Source organism: Pieris napi, chromosome 18 (assembly GCF_905475465.1).
Source record: "Pieris napi chromosome 18, ilPieNapi1.2, whole genome shotgun sequence".
NCBI lineage: Eukaryota > Metazoa > Arthropoda > Insecta > Lepidoptera > Pieridae > Pieris > Pieris napi.
The window spans coordinates 6034473-6055906 of NC_062251.1; the positions used below are offsets into that span (position 1 = coordinate 6034473).

A 21434-nucleotide genomic window follows, 5' to 3' on the forward strand; every position below is an offset into this window, starting at 1 on the left:
TGTGTTGTTTTAATATCCAAGTTTAAAAAAGAGGTCTTAGCTATTTCACGAAAGTTCTGTATGATACGGTTTTTGACAGCCAAAAGTCATTCCATACTTTAATAAGATGAATGAACGATCTATGTTCGCGCTTTTTTTATGTTTTAAATATATCCACAGAGCGCTTAAGTATAATATCTATAATAGTTACTATTCGTGCTAGGCCTTAATAAATTATTACAAGATTTACAATTGGTTGTCATCTGATTTCAATAATTGTGATGATATTGCCGCCAATATTTAATACAGATTCACAATATGCAGCTTTACTTTTAAGTTTAATTCCTAACGCTTTTAGACAATAGATTTTCGCCGCGCGTGTCAAAAAAAAATGCTTGACAATTGACATTAAAATAGGTCAACACTCAAAGACCATGCAAATTTAACGAGTCATTAGTAATTCTTGTCGCATGTTTTGTTGTGGAAATCCTTTTTTTTTTTTTCGTATAATATTGTACCTTTTCGCAATAATATATTTTTTTTATATACCTACATAGCATGAAATCTTAAGTTAAAGGGTACAGCTACATAAACTAATTATTTGCACATTTAATGTAGCTTGCCTACTACATATTTAGATGTAAGAAACTCATAATTTATTTAAGAAGCACTTTATTCCAATAAAAATTTTCAGAACTCTTTGCGTTTTATTTTTGTTCAATTTTCTTTTTGAGGTCAATATCTGACCGTTATGGTAGGGGAGCCCACGATGCTAAATGGGGATTTACTCGAGCGTCGTAGAGACCTATTGGGATGCAAAGCTTAGATAATAAGAAGAAAAAAATGTTATATGATATATACCTTTTCATCGGTGGGGGAAGCGGCTATAGATTGTTAAATATGTAAAAAAAACTGTTGCATGGACATCCTCGAGCGCGTCAGATATTGATAGCATCAATGCCCTACGTATTTTTAATAATGTACGTATGTTAATCTGATCGTTTGCATGATGCGGGTGGTTGTATTTAAGGGTTGAAAATGAAAAAAAAATAAAAATTATCGAGCGCGTCAGATTTTCTAAGGGAGTGTTAAGTAAACCAAAAAAAAAGCTATCATTCACTAATCTGATGATTTCGATGGGACGCAAGCCCACGACCATTTTCATAATCTGCAAAAAAAAAAATCGCAATTTTGAAATACTCAAGCGCGTCAGATTAAGATATATGTGGTTCATCTTTATGTTCTAAACGTACTGTCTCATAATCTGACGATTATCTAGAGGGATTCGCCTGATCTGACAAAGAAAATTTAGAAAAACGGTTCACCTAAAGGGCCATCCCTGCAACTTCCCGCTAATTCCATTCCTGGGCGCTTAAAATTGATATTTTGAGCTCGCTGAGTTCAAAGAAATAACATTTCTTTTTGCTAATGTAACAGGAAACAATATCAAATTTAAATTAAAAAATTACTTTATAAGTCAAACAATAACAAATTATGCATAACTAAAAGTAGGATGTCGTCATTTAGTTCATGTTCGAATATGTAAATTCGAATACACATCCTGTATTCGAATGAGAATTTCTCGTCAAGAACAGGTTTCTTGCATCGGCTGTGGAGCGTCATTGTTTCAATTGGTATATGTTGTTCGTGCAATTTTTATGGTTTATTGGTGGGGGTGTTATATTGTATAGTGTGTCACTGGCCTGAGTGTGTAATAGATTAATTATTTAAATATTTTCGACGACCTGGTGGACGGAAAAACTGTGTCCAGTTTGTGTTTCCACCACGCCAACTTTTTTCTATTTAGGATGATGTATAGAATAAATAAATAAAAAAAAAAAAAAAAAAAATTCTATGCATTTGAGCTCTCCCAGCTCGAAAGTCTGATAGAAGTTTCATGGAACACTATTTTTGGAATTTTCAAACCGCAATAACTTTTGAATGGATCAAGCAATTTTCACGCGGTTGGCGGCATTCGACGCAGTTGTATCATCCTCATAAGTAATTTTGCAATTTTAATTGATCGAACCACAAATTTCGGAGTAATCCCGAAAAAACTCTATTTTGGGTTTCTTTCGTTCACGATATCTCTCGAACGAATCAACCGCTTTTGACCAGCTTGGTGGCGATCGACGTGGTTTTTCAAGCTCAAAGGCGGATTAGTTTTTGAAGTTGATCGATAAAGAAACCACTTTAAAAAAGAAATTCTTATTTTTTTAAGATTTTTCAAAATTTCTCAAAATCTATCGGTCCGAATCGGTTCAAATTCACAGGAAATGTAATTTTGAGGGAAATATTTAGAACGCCGTTTAGTAGATTCCGATCGGTTTAAGGAAATGTAGGCATCATGCAGCTGCACGCATTTAACTTTATCGAAACGCACGCATTTTACTTGCGGAAATCGTCAGATTATATATTTTTCATTATTCTTGAATTATTTCCTTCAAAATAAAAAAAAAATTAGCTACGCTCGAGAATGTCGAGATGACGTTTTTTTTACAACTTTGTTGCCCTCCCCTTTTTTTCCGTCACTCTCAAATTGTCAGATTAGTGGAATATACACTTTTTAGGATGTAATCAACTCACCCTACCTTAATCTGACGCGCTCGGGAATTTCTGATAGTCAATTTTTTTTTACTAATCTGATCCTGTCTCCTTCACGGGCGGCCTTATATATGGGCCTCATATTTTGAGGAGGTACTTAACCGGGTACAAGGTATCCCCCTATATATTAATCTGCCGCGCTTTAGTAAATCCCGAAATCCCCTCTTGGGCTCCCCTACCATTAATATAATTCTTAAATCTTACTAATCATTAATTTATTACATCTTTATTTTTTTGTATTAAAATTAAAAAAATATTTTTTACATTGTAAATTTTTAGTTTCTTTTTTTTATAGTCTGGTATAAGTTGTTTTTTTAATAATTTTATGGCCTGGTAACGAGACCTTTAAGCCAATTTTTAGTTTATATATGTACAAGGACAATATAGAATCATTGCTAAAACAAAGGTCGCCAGCACCGTACCAGAAGTTATCAGCTACCAACACTAAGCGCACTGATCTATGTATCTCTTCAGATTGTGCAGTGTGCACTTTGGATACAATTCGAAAGTAACAGTAAATAAAATCTAAATAAAATATATTTTTTCTTATTCGCTCCGACGAAACGAATGAATGAAAACCATTTTGTCATTATATGTATTTAAAAAATGTATGGAGAATGACAAAATTCTTTAGGTTAATCTCTGCTGCCTCGCCTTATGCACGATTGCTGAAAGTCTTACATAGTCCGCTTTGCTATATATTTCCGTTTGATGTGGATTCGACTTCCTGTAGCGGCCTCACTAAACCAGACCGCCATTATTAGACCAGACATTTAAAAAAAGAGCAGAACGTTCAATCACGGCAACCCGTCAACTAGTTAAATGGGTGTTAATTGGCTACAGTAGTTGCCTCTTATGATTGATCCGTAGGGCCGTAGGCACCAATGCGTCGCTATTAAAAAGAAACACGATACGGTTTGTCTAAGTCGCGGTTTATTCAAGTATTCAATACATAAATAGTAATGGACGATTTTTAAAGACAATAAAAATAATAGATTAAAAAACCCAAGCTTTGAAAGTCGCGCGCCTAACGACGAGTTAGTTTAACATTGAATAATACTGCTCACAGAAATAATTAATGTTAAACTAAAATAAAATATTACATTTATAATAAGTAATTTGAATTTAATATATTAAATTAAGTGTAAATATAGGATAACTTTCAAGTTTTAACAAAATATGTACCTACTTATATTTCGATCTTTATAATATTGCGTTATATGCGATAAGAAACACTTCACAGTTGTATGATAAACAAAGGATAAACATTTCTTGCCGACAATACTGTCAATAATAAAACATAAGTCGGTTGATAGGCGGTAATTGATAAGTAACTTTTATTCAGTTGATATTTGATAACATAACCGCGTGGATTACACATCATAATGGGTAAAGTTCCAGTAATAACGTTTAATAATGGAAAAACCATACCTGCAGTTGGATTAGGAACGTGGAAGGTGAGATGTATTAAATATAATATTTTTAGTTTATCCGCCAATTGAGACTACGGAAATGTACCTATATACTTACATAAAATATTTTGGTTATTTTGTAATTAGTAAGTAGTCGCCCTTTAGCCAAAAGTTGTATGACTTTAACTGACTTTTCTTTCTCTTTTTGTATTATTAGGTAAACCCAATTATCTCGTGGAACAAAATATTTATTAAAATTAGTATAAAAGTTTCAGGTCGAATATATGAAACAAAAATGAATATAGGTATTTTTACGCTACAACGATATACCTATGTGCGCCCTAATATTGTATACTTTGAGCCTCTGAATCAAACTTTTATATTTGAATTTAAAGTGCATATATCCGAAATTAAGAAAAAAATTATAAGCGTTTCTGATCTTAAATTAACATAGACAAAATTCTTAAAACTATTTAAGATTGTTAGACGTAAATGTCATCATTAATAGTAAACGTCAAACACGCCGGTATTTTAATTCTGAATTCTAATTAGAATTTAGTTTAATTTCATTATTTAAATTGGTTTACAATTCACATAGCTTGAACGCCAACCAATCGAGTTATTATCTAATTAACTGACAACTGTGCGTGTTCAAGTAGTCACGTAGTGGAAGTTAGTAAAAATGGCATCGTCTGTCCCTATAGTGAAACTTTCTAATGGTTTTGAGATTCCTATGCTTGGACTTGGAACTTGGCAGGTATTATAAAATAATATATTATAATTGTAAACCAAGATAGATATTTGAGTCAATAAAATTACTGTGTAATATAAATAATACATTATTAATATTGCTTCTAAGAAGTTATACAAGTAGGAAAAATTGTTTTTTAAAGTTTCCTTTTTTATATACAAAGTCTATTTTGGTTATTATGTTCTTCCTTTATATCTCCTATATAACACTAGTAATTTATATAAATATGTGATATATTTAAGTAGAAATATTTAGCTTATGGTCGGAAAAAGAATTTGAAAAGCCAGTTCAGTTGTTCCAGATATTACTTGGTACATATGTACAGTTTATCATAATAATAAATATCCTGTAAATACTCTTCATGATTGACTTACTATATGGTAGATAAGTATATGACATGTTAGTACTCGGAAAGTTTATGGGCATTGTATAAGCATGTGCACATAGAAGAAAAATATGGTTCACTAAGTTTGAAATCTTAATCACCGAGTCACTAATGTAACCAGTTTGCACATCCTTTATTTCATAATATTAATGTAAATGGAATAATTATCTTTTAAATAATCATGCTAACATTAGCATTCATTAGCAGTATTCAAGTTACTTCATTCACATTTTTAACATACTTGTTCAATTTGAATTGCGGATTAATTGGTTTATACTAATGGAACAGGTATAGTTTGTCTAGTTTATTAAATTTCTTAATTCAATTATAATTAACAATAGGCCTACATCCAACATGCAAATACTAATACATTTATAATTACACAAGGTTTGTTATAAAGTTGGCTTTTTTTAAATCTATTACATATGAGACAGCTTTACATGCGTTTAAAGAATTGTTTTTTTTTTATAATAATACCCATACATGATGAATTTATTCGAGACATGCAGATGGTGCTGCCACACACCACACCGGTTCCCCGAGTAACACGGACTCCTTACATAACTTAGGAATTGATTGCAGGCAAACATTTATAATTATTATATTTATATATATAAAAATATAAGTCATATATATATAAATATATATGACTTATAGGTCTTGAGAAAAAACTAATGGAACAAAACAAAGCAATTAAAACATATGTAAACAGTGAAAGGGACAATAATAACACATGCAAAAGAAAAAGTGCATATTAAATAATATATAAAATAAATGTTTAATCGTAAATACAGTTTTCAATATGTTAAATCAATTTGAATTGATCGAAAATACGGTGCATTGTAGGCAAAATCGTGATTTATCTGAATCCTTTGATAAACAACATTGCAAAACTTTAATGTAGCATCCCATTGATATCAACGGTAAATTGATTTTTATTGTACTTATAAAATATGCAATTTATATTTACTATCGGCCTGTATAATGCAATAAAATTTTGCCAATAGTAAACTCAAACTGAAAATATCTTTCTTCATGTAGGTAAACAAGTACACTTATGAATTGTCAGAAAGAAGTTAAATTAATTGTAAATTTACATTTACTACCAGTTCGCAAGTCAAGGGCGTAGAGCGGGTAAGAAGAACTGTGCAAGAAACTTTCCGCCACTCTTTTTAATCGCTAAGTTTTGAGTCATAAGTATTTCTCAAATTTATAAAAAGCTTTATTGATTAATTTTCGTTTAACGAGGGCTTTGAATTTATTTAGTGATAAGTAATTCTCTAATTTCGCGTCTCACACATTCAGAAGTAATATATATGTACTGGGAATCTCCCGTATGCCAAAATCCAATACATTTTTCACGTACGATACTTAGGATATAAGTGTGGTTGAAACTTAAAGACAAAGTTAAAAACTATGTGATCCGGAAGCCGTACATAAATAAATCACGTAACACATACCAAAAAGATAAAGTGGAATTATGAGCGGCCCATTTCAACTGGACCAAGTGGGTCACATTTGTGATGGCAGATGGGTCAAGACTCTTACGAATGGTGGGCCAGGAAAATATCCGTGGGGAAATGGCAGCTATCACCCCAGTTTTATTAACAAGAGTGTTCACAAATCTGCGTTCGCTTTTAGAGGAGTGCCGTGATTTAGATGATGTTATATAAAAAAAATAAACTACATTTAACTGCCTATATTTTATTTCAACAAAAAAAAATCTTTTGTATTTATTTTTTTAGCCTATACTTAATAAATGCACGATCTATTGCGCCACCCGATATATTATAGATATATAGTAGTATTAATATAACCAATATTAGTCAAACACATATACTTTTATATATTAGATCATATTATATTATATATAAACATATTTCCGAATCACAAATTTATCATATCTCGTTATTATAAACGAACTCGCAATTCGGTGTGCCTTTTGGCATAGGCCTCCCCAGCTCTCTCCAATGAGTTAATTGTTTCTTTTTTATGAGGTGAAAATGCGCTTACGCAGTCCCGCATCAAGGATGTCGAGCTTGACGCGGGGACTCTGGGGACTACACTCAAATCCCTCTGCTATTCAGAGGGGTAGCGAGACCCCACCCACGATTCATGTTTTATTATTATTAGTATAATTTTTTTTTTAATGTATCCTTTATTAGTTTAGTTTGTTTTTTCTTTTTTTTTGTTCCTGTTTAGTATCTTTTTCTTTACAATTATATGTTATACCCCACCCACGATTCATGTTTTATTATTATTAGTATAATTTTTTTTTAATGTATCCTTTATTAGTTTAGTTTGTTTTTTCTTTTTTTTTTGTTCCTGTTTAGTATCTTTTTCTTTACAATTATATGTTATACCCCACCCACGATTCATGTTTTATTATTATTAGTATAATTTTTTTTTAATGTATCCTTTATTAGTTTAGTTTGTTTTTTCTTTTTTTTTTGTTCCTGTTTAGTATCTTTTTCTTTACAATTATATGTTATACCCCACCCACGATTCATGTTTTATTATTATTAGTATAATTTTTTTTTAATGTATCCTTTATTAGTTTAGTTTGTTTTTTCTTTTTTTTTGTTCCTGTTTAGTATCTTTTTCTTTACAATTATATGTTATACCCCACCCACGATTCATGTTTTATTATTATTAGTATAATTTTTTTTTAATGTATCCTTTATTAGTTTAGTTTGTTTTTTCTTTTTTTTTTGTTCCTGTTTAGTATCTTTTTCTTTACAATTATATGTTATACCCCACCCACGATTCATGTTTTATTATTATTAGTATAATTTTTTTTTAATGTATCCTTTATTAGTTTAGTTTGTTTTTTCTTTTTTTTTTTGTTCCTGTTTAGTATCTTTTTCTTTACAATTATATGTTATACCCCACCCACGATTCATGTTTTATTATTATTAGTATAATTTTTTTTTAATGTATCCTTTATTAGTTTAGTTTGTTTTTTCTTTTTTTTTTTGTTCCTGTTTAGTATCTTTTTCTTTACAATTATATGTTATACCCCACCCACGATTCATGTTTTATTATTATTAGTATAATTTTTTTTTTAATGTATCCTTTATTAGTTTAGTTTGTTTTTTCTTTTTTTTTTTGTTCCTGTTTAGTATCTTTTTCTTTACAATTATATGTTATACCCCACCCACGATTCATGTTTTATTATTATTAGTATAATTTTTTTTTTAATGTATCCTTTATTAGTTTAGTTTGTTTTTTCTTTTTTTTTTTGTTCCTGTTTAGTATCTTTTTCTTTACAATTATATGTTATACCCCACCCACGATTCATGTTTTATTATTATTAGTATAATTTTTTTTTTAATGTATCCTTTATTAGTTTAGTTTGTTTTTTCTTTTTTTTTTTGTTCCTGTTTAGTATCTTTTTCTTTACAATTATATGTTATACCCCACCCACGATTCATGTTTTATTATTATTAGTATAATTTTTTTTTAATGTATCCTTTATTAGTTTAGTTTGTTTTTTCTTTTTTTTTTGTTCCTGTTTAGTATCTTTTTCTTTACAATTATATGTAATACATGTACACTTTTTGCCTACCTCATGTAATTTAATACATTTTCTTTTTTTTTCTCACAGTGGTTGCCTATAAGAGATCGCTCGAAAGCGATAAGGCCGCCAGTTGCCTTTCCTTTACTCGTAATTTTGTTAAATTTTTATATCATTAAGCAACAAAGTGTAAATAAATAAAATAAAAACACCTTAGCCCTTCACACGCCCTTAAGATGCCTCGGTTCGCTAGGCATTCTACCCAAGGGACGAGTTCATTGGTTACTCTGGTTACTAATGTCATCTATGTGGAACCAGCTGCCCACTGAAGTATTTCCGAACCAATTCAACTTATGGTCCTTCAAGAAAAGAGCGTACCAATTCTTAAAAGGCCGGCAACGCACTCGCGAGCCCTTTGGCATTGAGAGTGTCCATGGGCGGCGGTATCACTTAACATCAGGTGAGCCTCCTGCCAGTTTGCCCCCCGCTCTATAAAAAAAAATCTAGCTATCGTGGTTTTTGGCGCCGTTCTGGTCCAATCTCTTCGTCTTACAGTGCCTACTTCGAGGTTTGCGAGGAATTTTGGATGCCGCGCTTCTAAACAATGACTTGGTGCTTCGGTCAAACCATTGTCTAAGGTTTTTCAACCAAGACGTGCGTTAGGTCAGATCTTCTACCTGCAACTTTGCCTTGTATGATTAGTTGAAGGATCTCGTGTTTTTTGTTACGTAAAACGTGTCCGAAATACTCAAGTTTCCTTTTCTTAACATAAGCACTTCTTTGTGCTTTTGCATTCTGTCCAAGATATTTTAAGCATACGTAGATAAACCCAGATCTCGAACGCTTCCAGTTTTTTGGACACAGATTCTGTCAGCGTCCAAGATTCTATGCCCAATCTCTTGGATACCGCATAGTTTGACGGCTCATTGGTCTAGTGGTTAGTACCCCTGACTGCGAATCCATGGGTCCCGGGTTCGATCCCCGGCTAAGTCAAACATCGATGTGATGAGCATTAGTTGTTGTGCTTAGGTCTTGGGTGTTTACATATGTATTTATATGTCTATCTATCTATAATATGTATGTATATCCGTTGCCTAGTACCCATAACACAAGCTTCACCAGCTTAGCATGGGACTAGGTCAATTGGTGTGAATTGTCCAAAAGAAAAAAGATATGTGCGTGTACTAGTAGTAGTACACAAGTTAGAAGTGAAACTTCTTTATGACCTTATTTTTCGAAAAATTATCTATAATATGCAACTTTACAGAAATTGGTTAAATAAAGTTAAATTAGATAAAGTTTAACAAAAGGCTTTTAATATCACAGACTTGAATACAAATAATACAATTATTTCATTTTACCTTATTACCACTAAGATTATTACAGAATTTCATAAATTGTAATAGAATTTTTAGTATCATTGTTATCGTAATTTTTGTTATTAATGGTTTAGAATCTCTTTGAATCAACCCTGGTAGGGACAAGAAAAAGACGCGCGTAACGGTCAAATGTGACGCGTAACCGAAACATGTGACGCGTAACGAAAAAATGTTACACAATTTTTTTTTCCAACCCCGATAAAGAAGTTTCACTTCAAAAAAGTTACCCGTGTGCTCCATTTATTAAGTTTGCAGCTAAGTATGTGACCTGTTCATCTTCATTTTAAGTGATTCATATATGCTATATTTGTTACTTCTTTTCTTCTAGGACATATTCTAGTTATTCATAAATTATGTTATACATATTTTATATTATACTAGCTGGCCTGGCGAACATCGTACCGCGTAACAGTCGATTCTTTATTTTTTTTTAATACTTATTCTGCTATTCGGGACACTGGTCTAGCTAAGATAAAAAAAAGAAAGTTGATAAGACAACAATTACATTAAGTCAAAAAATAAAAATTTACCTTCCCGAAACCCCTCCACTAACATTTGAACTTTATGATATGGTATTAAAGTTCAAATTGACTTTTAAGTATTATTACGAATATTTTGTATGGGAATATAGAAAAGTGTTGTTTTTAGACGTTTTTACTCAATTTTTTTAATTTTTCTCTCCGTAAGAAACATCCTCGTACTTCAAGGAATATTATTAAAAAAAATCAGACAAATCGGTCAAGCCGTTCTCATGTTATGTCGTGACAACGGAAAACGGGTTTCATTTTTATATGCATATATGTATATAGATAATAAATGTCAAGGGTATCGTTAAGTTCAATTCTAGAAGAGCGATACGTTATCGTTAGGCATATATAACATTCGCAAGATTACATCAATAAAATAGAATTAAGGGATTTATTCATTCGATAGCTTTGTCGTTATGAATACAGCTTATATAATCTATGGTTTAGAAATTTTAATCTTTATGGATATGTTCAGATATATTAAATGAAACACAGGATAACAATTGGCTTTAATTGTTTTAAACTTGAGCTTATAACTAAGATAACATTAGTGGGGCTCTTCATGGTCGCCAAACTCCAAAAAAGTACATTGTTTCTTTCCATTTTTCGTCATCGTTTCTTGAAGTAGGGCAAATGGAAAAAAATATATGGTGGAGTTGAGTAGTTTATGTATTTTGTTTTCGCTGCACGATTTAAATAACTTCGCTGGATAGAAAAAAACTCCAAACGTAGCCGATTTTTGACACTTTGAATTTATTTGAAATGATTGAAATTGATTTTGAAATTTACTCGATATATTTTATCGCAAGCCAAGTAATCCATTTCAGCATTACGGGCCGGCGCGCCTCAGTGCTCCAGCTCTCCACTGCGCCCCGCAGTCCATCCCGAGACACTGACACAGCAATTCGTGCTGGGATAGGGCCTTAACAAAAACTAACTTGACTTATTGAAGAGTTCGTAAATCTAATTGACACTTATGTTATTGGACATTATCTGTAAACGAGTATGTTAAATTATAGTTTATGAGTGTGGTAAAAAATAAAGGGCTCATATTAAACACCTGTTTTACAAATTACTCGCAATAAAACTTTGTTTTTCATACTGTCAATATAGCCTACTAAGGAATTAGAGTATTGTTAATGTGTAATACTGAAATAAAATATGGCCACAAGGGGTCTTTAATAAGAAATTAAATAAGGTGAGCTCAGTGGCGTAACCATACCATATGCGGCCCGTGGCAAATTCTTTTGATCACGTTGTATTCAGTTTAATTTTAATAAAATACGAGATTTTTTAGCAATTACACGTAGCATATGTCCCACTAATGGCCATAAGCCTCTCTTAGGCGAGAGGGAATGGTCTGTAGTCCCCACGCTAGCCCAATGCGTATTGGAGACTTTACATTCATCCATAGACCATAATATCTCTTGGACAGGGGCCCTCTTGGGTCGGGGGCCCGTGGCACTTTGCCAGCCCTGCCACCCTATTGTTACGTCACTGGATGAGCTCCTGTGCCTCACACGTCAACTTTTACGTTTCTGCTAAGCGGGAATCCTATATGTCTTGTTATTAATATTGTTATTATGCTATATTTTCTGACATGACACTGTGAAAACTTTAATATTTATATGCTTAAGATAACGCTTTTATAATATTTATTCGAATTACTTTTAAATCAATAAAAATTGCTTTGCAAAAGTTAACTTTGTTTAATTGATTGTTACAGTCCAAGCCGGGTGAAGTAGAGACAGCTGTCAAAGCAGCCATAGACATCGGCTATAGACACATAGACTGCGCTTACGTCTATGGAAATGAAAAGGAGGTCGGTGACGCGATTGCCGCCAAAATTAAGGAAGGTGTTGTGAAACGGTACGTTTTCGTGTCTACGTCGTCTATGGTCATTTGTTATTTTAAGGGCCATAGAGAAATTAGGAGATAAAATAAGTATTAGCTGGAACACCCATAAATAATTAATTTTGTTTTTAATACAGCGAGGATCTCTTCATCACCTCAAAGCTATGGAACACCTTCCATCGACCCGATCTGGTGAAGAAGGCTCTTCATGAGACCTTGGCGAATCTTCAACTTAAATACCTTGATCTATACCTGGTGCATTGGCCACACGCTTATAAGGTAATGTTATTATATTTAGTTTGACAGTTCGACTGCCCTCACGATGTTTTCCTTCACCATACGAGCGAGTCTTAAACGCGCACGTGGAAAAGTCATTGATGCTGGCAAGGTTCGAACCTACGACCTCAAAGATTTGAATCGCACGCTGAACACTATTCTTTGTATTAGGGAGCGTTCAAGTATTACGTCACGCAATTTTTGAAGATTGACCCCCCCCCCCTCATGTAATGCGCCGTTACGTTTTTCTGTACCCAATAGTAAAACGTTTCGTGACCACCCAGTGACTCTTTATACCTAAAAGTTACTATTATATGATGTAAAGAACTGGAAAGTAGGAACAAAATAATATTAACAATAACGCGTAATTCAATCCCCGCCCCGCATCGTAACGTTTTACAAAAGGACCCCCCCCCAAATTCGTTACGTAATACTTGAACGCTCCCTTATAATAAAAAAGGGGGAAGACACTTCTATTTCAGTTTATTCCAGGAAGACGGTGACCTCTTCCCGGCTGATGAGTCAGGCAACATCCAGTTCTCGGACGTAGATTACGTGGACACTTGGAAGGCTATGGAGCCCCTTGTGGGTGAGGGTCTCGCCCGCAGTATTGGGATCTCAAACTTTAATTCCCAACAGATTGATCGGCTTCTGAAAGTGGCTACCATTAAGCCTGTTGTCAATCAGGTAGGGAATCTAAATTATGTATTGTCTATAATCTGTGCTTGCCAGGGGAAAATCATTCCATGACATACGACCTCCAACTTAATAAGAGTGAACTTCTCCATCAATGACGACTCATTGGTCAAGTGGTTAGTACCCCTGACTGCGAATCCATGGGTCCCGGGTTCGATCCCCGGCTGAGACGAACATCGATGTGATGAGCATTTGGTGTTGTGCTTAGGTCTTGGGTGTTTAAATATGTATTTATATGTCTATCTATCTATAATATGTATATCCGTTGCCTAGTACCAATAACACAAGCTTCACCAGCTTAGCATGGGACTTGGTCAATTGGTGTGAATTGTCTTTAAAAAAAAAAAGGCCGGCATCGCACCCACTAAAAATAGGTGACCGTGTGCTGCGATGACTGCTCTTTTTGTGGGTCCCGTACGCCCCTATTATCTATATATATAAAAATGAAACCCGTTTTCCGTTGTCACGACATAACATGAAAACGGCTTGACCGATTTGTCTGATTCTTTTTTTATAATATTCCTTGAAGTACGAGGATGGTTCTTACGGAGAGAAAAATTAAAAAAATTGAGTGAAAATGTCTAAAAAGAACACTTTTCTATATTCCCATACAAAATATTCGTAATAATATTTAAAGGCAATTTGAACTTTAATACCATATCATAAAGTTCAAGTGTTAGTGGAGGTGTTCCGGGAAGGAAAATTTTTATTTTTTGACATAATATATTTGTTGTCTTATCAACTTTCTTTTTTTTATCTTACTAGCTAGACCGGTGTCCCGAATAGCAGAATTTAAAAAAATAAAAAAAAATATAAAGAATCGACTGTTAGGCGATACGATGTTCGCCAGGCCAGCTAGTATTAAATAAAATTGGAGTTACAAGGGTTGCCACCTTTTTTCAATTAAAGTACATAGGTACGCCATTACTAACATACAAGTATATTATGATACACAAGAAAGAAAGAACATACTATCATAGTAAGGGTTGAGCTTAGGGACCTCCCGTAGAACAATTTTTTGCAGCTGATGACCTCATCTATCCCCTAGTTGCGTTTGATCCACGACTTTTTGGCCACCCTGTATATGCCTATGCTTGTCACATTAAATATTGTCAATACTAATAAAATGTATAATATTATAAAGAGGAAATATTTGATTTCAAAAATTATTTCACCGTTGGCAAGCTACACTATTCCCGAGTGACATAGGCTATGTTTCATTTTCAAAAAAATTAGGGATGCTTACTAAAACTTGAATAATTTAACCCAAGGTGTAAAAAAATAAACAAAAAACGACAGCATATCTCTGTCTTTTATAGTTACGTCACAATAAGCGTCCTTTAATTATTTTTTTTTATTAAAATACCACCGCTACAAAAGCCTCTTTATTCGTACCTAGGTATTGATCCTTATCAAAATAAATACCATCGTTTGACATAAGCTACAATTTAATGGCATAACCACCAAAAAGCATGGTGGATTGGTGTTCTCCTGCCGTTTCTCTTGAATAGTTTACTACTATGTAATATAACAAAAATCTTAGCCACAGCAACGCTTGGCCGAGTCTAATAGTATTTAATATTAGTATACGACCTCTGATGGAGTGAAGTCCTCCTTCAAATTCTTCTTTCTGTCTCTCCTCCTTAGGTCTGTTTAACTTTCATAAATTACGTTTTATTCAATTAATTTTTTCCAGGTCGAATGCCACCCATACCTTAACCAAATGAAACTCCAAGAGTTCTGCAAGGCGCGCGATATAAAAATCACCGCGTACTCCCCACTTGGGTCTCCAGACAGACCGTGGGCCAAGCCAGATGACCCTCAGCTGATGGAGGACCCCAAGTTGAAGGCTATCGCTGACCGGCTTGGAAAGACAGTTGCTCAGGTGCTGATTAGGTAAGGTATTTAAACTTTGTGGTTTTGTGTTCGATTTCTAGGGGGATAAATATCTTACAAAGCATAAAATAGGTGGCTCAAAAGAAAGGTTACATTTCGTCATAGTCGAAGAATAATGACGGATCTGACAAATAGTAAACTTTACAGGGCAGCCATTTCAAAATAATATAATCATGTTAGTTTTTTGTCATAACTTTTTTAATTCATATTCTGTAATTATGTAAATTAGCATACAAGCAAACAAAAGGGTTTGTTTTGAAATAAATAAAAATAGTAACATTAAATTACACAATTTTCCAGAAAAACTACATGTTTCTATCAAATCCGTCACTTTATCGACTGATTAATTTGAAATTTAAAACACATGGATTTTTTTTTTAATGTAGCCGTAATGTTTAGTCAATGTTTTATCCAAATATGATAAAAAGTGGATTTTAGATTTTTTTCACGTCCGACATTGTTCTACGGTCGTGACGATTTATTTATTTAGCGTTATGTGAAAATGTTAGACTGGCCGTCATAGTAATTTTATTGTTGGATTAAATGAGTGCCGCGAGTATTTTTAAGAAATAAATACCCAAGATGTGTACTTTAGTAATGAAAAAACACTTTTTTGATACACGACTTACTATTTTAATCGATCAACTAAATATGAACTTCCTTTTGAGACACCCTGTATTTTTAATAAATCTATTGTGACACAAAAACAAATAATGATAATGTTCTGGAAATATTATATGTAATGCTACTATTAATGATTTTTGCATTAATAAACCAGTGGCTGAGATGTTTGTAACGCGTGTTCTATAACGCGGAGATTTCTCAAGTTAAATGTCTGTAGTTGAAATTTATAATGATTTGTCAAGTTCATAAGTAGTTTTGCGTACGTTTGCTGTTTCAATTGTGTTATAAAAAAACTAAATAACTTTATCAAATTCGTGTTCCTAGTTTTTGAATTGTTCATAAACGGTTTTACGATAATGCTACAACGCGATTTCCGGGGATTATCTCTATATATATAATATATATATAAAATTCTCGTGTCAGAATGTTCGTTCCCATACTCCTGCGAAACGGCTCGACCGATTATTATGAAATTATGATTTTTTTTTATGCATATTCAGTAAGTCTGAAAATCGGCTACTATCTATCTTTCAAACCCCTATGTGATAAGACGTGTCCACCCCAAAATTTTTTTTTAATTTTTGAAAAAAAATTCTTGTTTTTATTTTCTTATCAGCATACAAAAATCATACACAAACGCCTCTACGATCAACCCCTATTTTTTATTATTGTAGATAGTTATTTTTATTGAACTAAAAATTTTTTTTTCCTAGAATATAATGTATATTATATATATGTCGTGGCCATATCGTAGATTAGCTCAATTCATGAAATGTTCGAGAATTTCATGAAATGGTTACATTTCATGAAATGTTTCACTGTCTATTGGCCACATCGTGATGTGGTTTGGGCAGATCAATGATAAGAAATCGTTTCTCGATATGGGCAACTAAACGCGCGGCTTCTTCATGAAATGGTCAATTATTTGATCATATCGTAAAGTAGTTACATTAATTACCGGTAGAGGCGCTGCAAACGCTTTGTTTATGTGTGAAGATGGCGGCCGCTGTCGATAATGTTGTTTCTCGCAGTGAAAAAGTGAATAATTCGTTAATAAATGACGAAGAAAGTGATAGTAAAAGAGTTTACGACGAAAAGGTTCTCGAGTACTATGCAAGTCACGCAAAAACTGAGCAAAATGTAAAAAAACCGTGGAGTTTGGATCGCATTTCAAAGGTTAGTATTTTACTCTTAAATTACATAAATATTCACTTATTTTATCAAAATACTCTATGCCAGCTAACGTATTGTGTATTAATTGATATTATGTAAGTTTGTGAATTATGACCAATTAAAGTTAATGTTTTTTTTTTCCTTTTTTAGGTTATGAAACAAATTAAGGAGAGTAGAGTGACTACGCAAAAGAAGTCCATGGACTATTACTGGTTATCAAAATATGATATTTTGGAAACTGCGAATGAGGAATATCTTATATTCAAGAATGCGTCGACGATCATACGATTCGCATAATTCCGATGGAGAAGTATTTTGAAATATGTATTAAAGGAAGTACATAAAACTGTTGGACATGGTCGACGATTAAAAATGATTCAACACATTAAAAATAGGCTTTATATTCTGAAGAAACCCATCAAGCTATTCGTTGACCTGTGCTCTGTTTGTCAGAAGAAACGTGCAGTGCCAAAGAAAGGTATAGTAACTCAGCCGATAATTTCTAAAGATTTTAACACACGAGGGCAGGTGGATTTAATAGATTTACATTTTTCTGCCGCGGATGGAGAATTTAAATGGCTTATGAATTACCAAGTTCATGCCACAAAATTTTTACACCTCAGACCTCTAAAGTCGAAAAGAGCTGCAGAAGTAGCCTTGGAACTTTTAAAAATATTCTTGAAATTTGGCGCTCCGTTTATATTACAGAGTGATAATGGAAGAGAGTTCACCGCGCATGTCATAGAAGAATTGGTGTCGATGTGGCCTGAATGCAAAATTATTCACGGTAGTCCTCGACGTCCTCAAACACAGGGCAGCATGGAAAGATCCAACCAAGACGTAGAAAATATGTTGCGGTGTTGGATGCAAGATAATAAGTCTACTAAATGGTCCATTGGTTGTTTTTTTTTGTTCAATTCTATAAAAACTCTTCTTACCACCGCATAATTGGCAGATCCCCTTACCGTGCATTGTAAAAATCTTTTAAAAATTATTAATGTATTGCAAAAATAATTGTGTAACATGACGTGTTTGATGTTTAATTTTGTTACAAAAATTTAATTCATTTTGTTTGTATCAGTCGGACTTAAATAACAATAAACAAGTTCTTAACATATTCTGGATTTTTATTAAATATTTTATGGACACCCTATTTATACGATCCGGCCAAATGTGGATGAAAAAATCGTGAAATGTTGACGATTTAATGGTCTGGTCAAATTAAGTTGCCCACATCATGAAATACGACCATTTCATGAAATTCTCGAGCATTTCATGAAGTGAGCAAATCTAGGATATGGCCACGACATATACATGGCAAAACTATGAAAATATGTTGGCACGGCAGGAGTACATGGTTTTGAACGTTTGAAACGTCAAATCTCTTCGAAACTTGTGATTCCGTGTCTATAATAAAATTCACCGTTTTCAGATACCAAATAGATCGTGGAAACATTGTGATTCCAAAATCAGCGAATCCAGTCCGCATAGCCTCCAATTTCCAGGTGTTTGACTTCAAGCTGTCCCAGGAGGATGTCCAGCTGATCAACACTTTCGACTGCAATGGACGATTTGTACCCATGAGCGCGTGAGTATTAGTGGAATTTGGTATCAGCCCTGCGATTCTGTAACTCACTTTTCGAACTCACACAGCGGTTTTCGCATCAGCGATCGCTCTCAAATCAGTCGTGAAGCAGTCATTTTATGATTTGGCATTCTGAAAAGGTGGGAGCTTGTAGTTTATTGTTTATCAGAATGCCAAATCATAAAATGACTGCTTCACGACTGATTTGAGAGCAACCGCCAATGCGAAAACCGCTGTGTGAGTTCGAAAAGTGAGTTACAGAATCGCAGGGCTGAATCTGGAGTAATAAATGACGATTACTTTACAATGTTTTCTTTAAAAAAAAAATGTGTAAAACTTAGCCATTTGGCCAGCACTTCAGGGCCCATTGACTTTGCAATATAAACAATTTTAAATTATTAAAAAATATTACTAAATCATAAAATCACCTTGAACTGAGTTAGCGGTCAAAGGTGGCTGTCGTGGGCGATAATTGTTCGACGAATTTATATCAAGCGTAGCTAAGCCGATATTTAAAAAAAATACATTGTAATTATAATATATAAACGATTTTTTTATACTAAGTGATAAGAATTTGGAAAAAGAAACTTTTTTATGTAAAGTCAAACCTAATACTTGAGTAATGATATGGAAATAAGATTGACGTACTTAGAGTATTTATGCAGAATAGTAAAAAAAAAAAATAATATTACAAAGGTACAGTTTAGATTTGTTATATTTTTTTTTCTAGTTATCCTAACTTCTTTCAGTACCTTGCCTTTCACGGGTAAATGCCTCTTCTAGCTTTCTCTAAATATCTCTATCCATGGCATTCTTTCTCCATTCGCTTCCTGCTAAGGCTTCTATTTCTTCTATCTATCTTTTTTTCCCACCCTCTTCTTCTTCCCCTTGGTCCTTTCCATATACCTAGTTGTCTCTAAAGTCCACCTTTTATCTGTGCTCTTGCTATATGGCCTGCCCATTGTCCCTTCTATTTTGGAGCTCCTCACCTCCAGCAAAAATATGATTTGTATTTTGTCAAAACCAATTTGGAGCAAGCAACAAAAATTGGCCTTTTTTTTATGGCTCTGGCACGGTTTGTGCATTAGCCAGCGTCAAGTATAAGATTTTTATAATTCGTGCTTTTTGCCTTTAGAAATTCGATGATGTCCTCCATGTACGGTTTAGGCACTCGCCCGGTACCGCACAACCCTCCCAAAGGCCGAGAACAAATTTTAAATTAAATTAAAACTTGCCCTCGAACCGGGAATCGAACCCGGTACTCACCTAGCTGCCACTTAATAAGACCGCTAGGCTATGAGGCAATTGGCCATTGGAATGAAGTTTATTTTTGGATTTATTTAAATTTTATTTTCCTTGCCTCCGTGTCCAGTTAGTAACAATATAACTTTTGTTTTCAGAGCCGTCGGACACAAGGACCATCCATTTGAAAACGTCGAGTTTTAAATCGAAAGTTGTTATGCTTTAAGTTTGCTATGATAGTTCTCAAATATATTTACTCATTGTTTACGCCTTTTCTTTTTTACCTTAGATTTTATCTGCTGTGTTAAGCGCTACAACCGCCCATGGACACTTTGCCAAAGGGCTCTCTAGATCACATTGAATGTGGAGCTTTTCAGAAATGAAACTTAGCACGAACTTGTATTTCAAACCGGCGAATCTGGCGCTACCAAACGGACAATGTTTAACCAATTAGATAATAGACGCAAAAAGAACATTTCCTTCTATTTTTTAAGTTATACTTCTTTAGGCGCGTTATGAAAAATTGATAAGAGTGAAATTTTACGATGCGCGCGCACCGTGACAAAATTAACAGAATGAAGTTGCCTACGGAGGATGCTACGGCATTGGACATAATTTAAAAACAACATTGGAATAATAATAAAAATTATGTTACACTTAATGCAAGAGAATAATAATAAATATTTATTTATTTAATTTTTCAAATGTAAACTGAACTTTATTCACTATAATGACTCCTTTTCCAGTCTTTGATTATTTAATTGTAATTAATTATTTGTATGTAATCAAAAACTATTTTTAATAATGTCAAAGAAGTATAACTTCTTACGCGCGTACATAAGTACACGCACCCTTTTTTTATGAATGTCAATTGTTTTTATTTCATATACTACTGTAAATTGTTGAATTATTAATAAGTAAATAAAATACATACGTATTATCATAATTTTTTATTTAAAATATGAAAATTTTTAGGTATTTACAAACCCTTAACAAAAATTTGAAGTCTAGACTTAGGTAGAAATTTTTAAAAATAGGTAACTTATAGTGTTTTTTTCTTATTAATTAATTAATTATAATATAATCAGTCTCAATTTTAAAAAAATACTGGAAAAATCAACGGCTAAAGACAATTGTTGCAAACATCTTTTTTATGTTCTCCGCACACTGTCTTTTTACACTTTGTGCAACTCATCTTGGACATTCTCTTTTATTTGTACATAAGCTACACTACCGTCCAATTTTAGCTGGAGGTTCCTCATCAGCTTCTTCAGACATCTCTCGGTTAGTTTGTGGGAGGATATTCTCAATACTTTCTCTTGCATAATCTCGTCAGTTATAAATAAATCAAAACATGGAAGTGGTTCAAAAATATTTCGACACATGTGACTAGTCCCTCTATTCGAATGAACTATATTAATCGCAGATGTTCTTCTGCTATTTTGTCCTTTAGCAGTAGCCCAAACATGCCTATTCTTGCCCCTGATCACATAATTAGGCGGAATAACACTGCGTTGGTCATGTCCAGTATTTT

General features: G+C 33.3%; 1 protein-coding gene across 2 annotated transcripts; it reads left to right on the plus strand.

Annotated features, from left to right (window-relative positions):
* The first annotated feature begins 3879 nt into the window (after nt 1-3879).
* LOC125058551 (aldo-keto reductase family 1 member B1-like) lies at nt 3880-20167 on the plus strand. 2 transcript variants are annotated; one of them, XM_047662644.1, is made up of 7 exons: nt 3880-4040; nt 12281-12423; nt 12546-12687; nt 13177-13371; nt 15077-15276; nt 18506-18661; nt 20059-20167. In XM_047662644.1, the coding sequence occupies exons 1-7, from the start codon at nt 3969-3971 to the stop codon at nt 20102-20104; spliced, it is 954 nt and encodes a 317-aa protein (XP_047518600.1). In that variant the 5' UTR covers nt 3880-3968; the 3' UTR covers nt 20105-20167. The 2 variants fall into 2 exon arrangements, with proteins under 2 accessions (XP_047518600.1, XP_047518599.1); XM_047662643.1 differs by lacking the exon at nt 3880-4040 and adding an exon at nt 4507-4752.
* The last annotated feature ends 1267 nt before the right edge of the window (nt 20168-21434 follow it).

Coding starts and splice junctions, on each gene's coding strand:
- LOC125058551 (XM_047662643.1), top strand. CDS start 4,678: ATGGCATCGTCTGTCCCTATAGTGAAACTTTCTAATGGTTTTGAGATT. Junction 12,424..12,545: donor AAGGAAGGTGTTGTGAAACG/GTACGTTTTCGT, acceptor TTTTTAATACAG/CGAGGATCTCTTCATCACCT. Junction 12,688..13,176: donor ATTGGCCACACGCTTATAAG/GTAATGTTATTA, acceptor AGTTTATTCCAG/GAAGACGGTGACCTCTTCCC.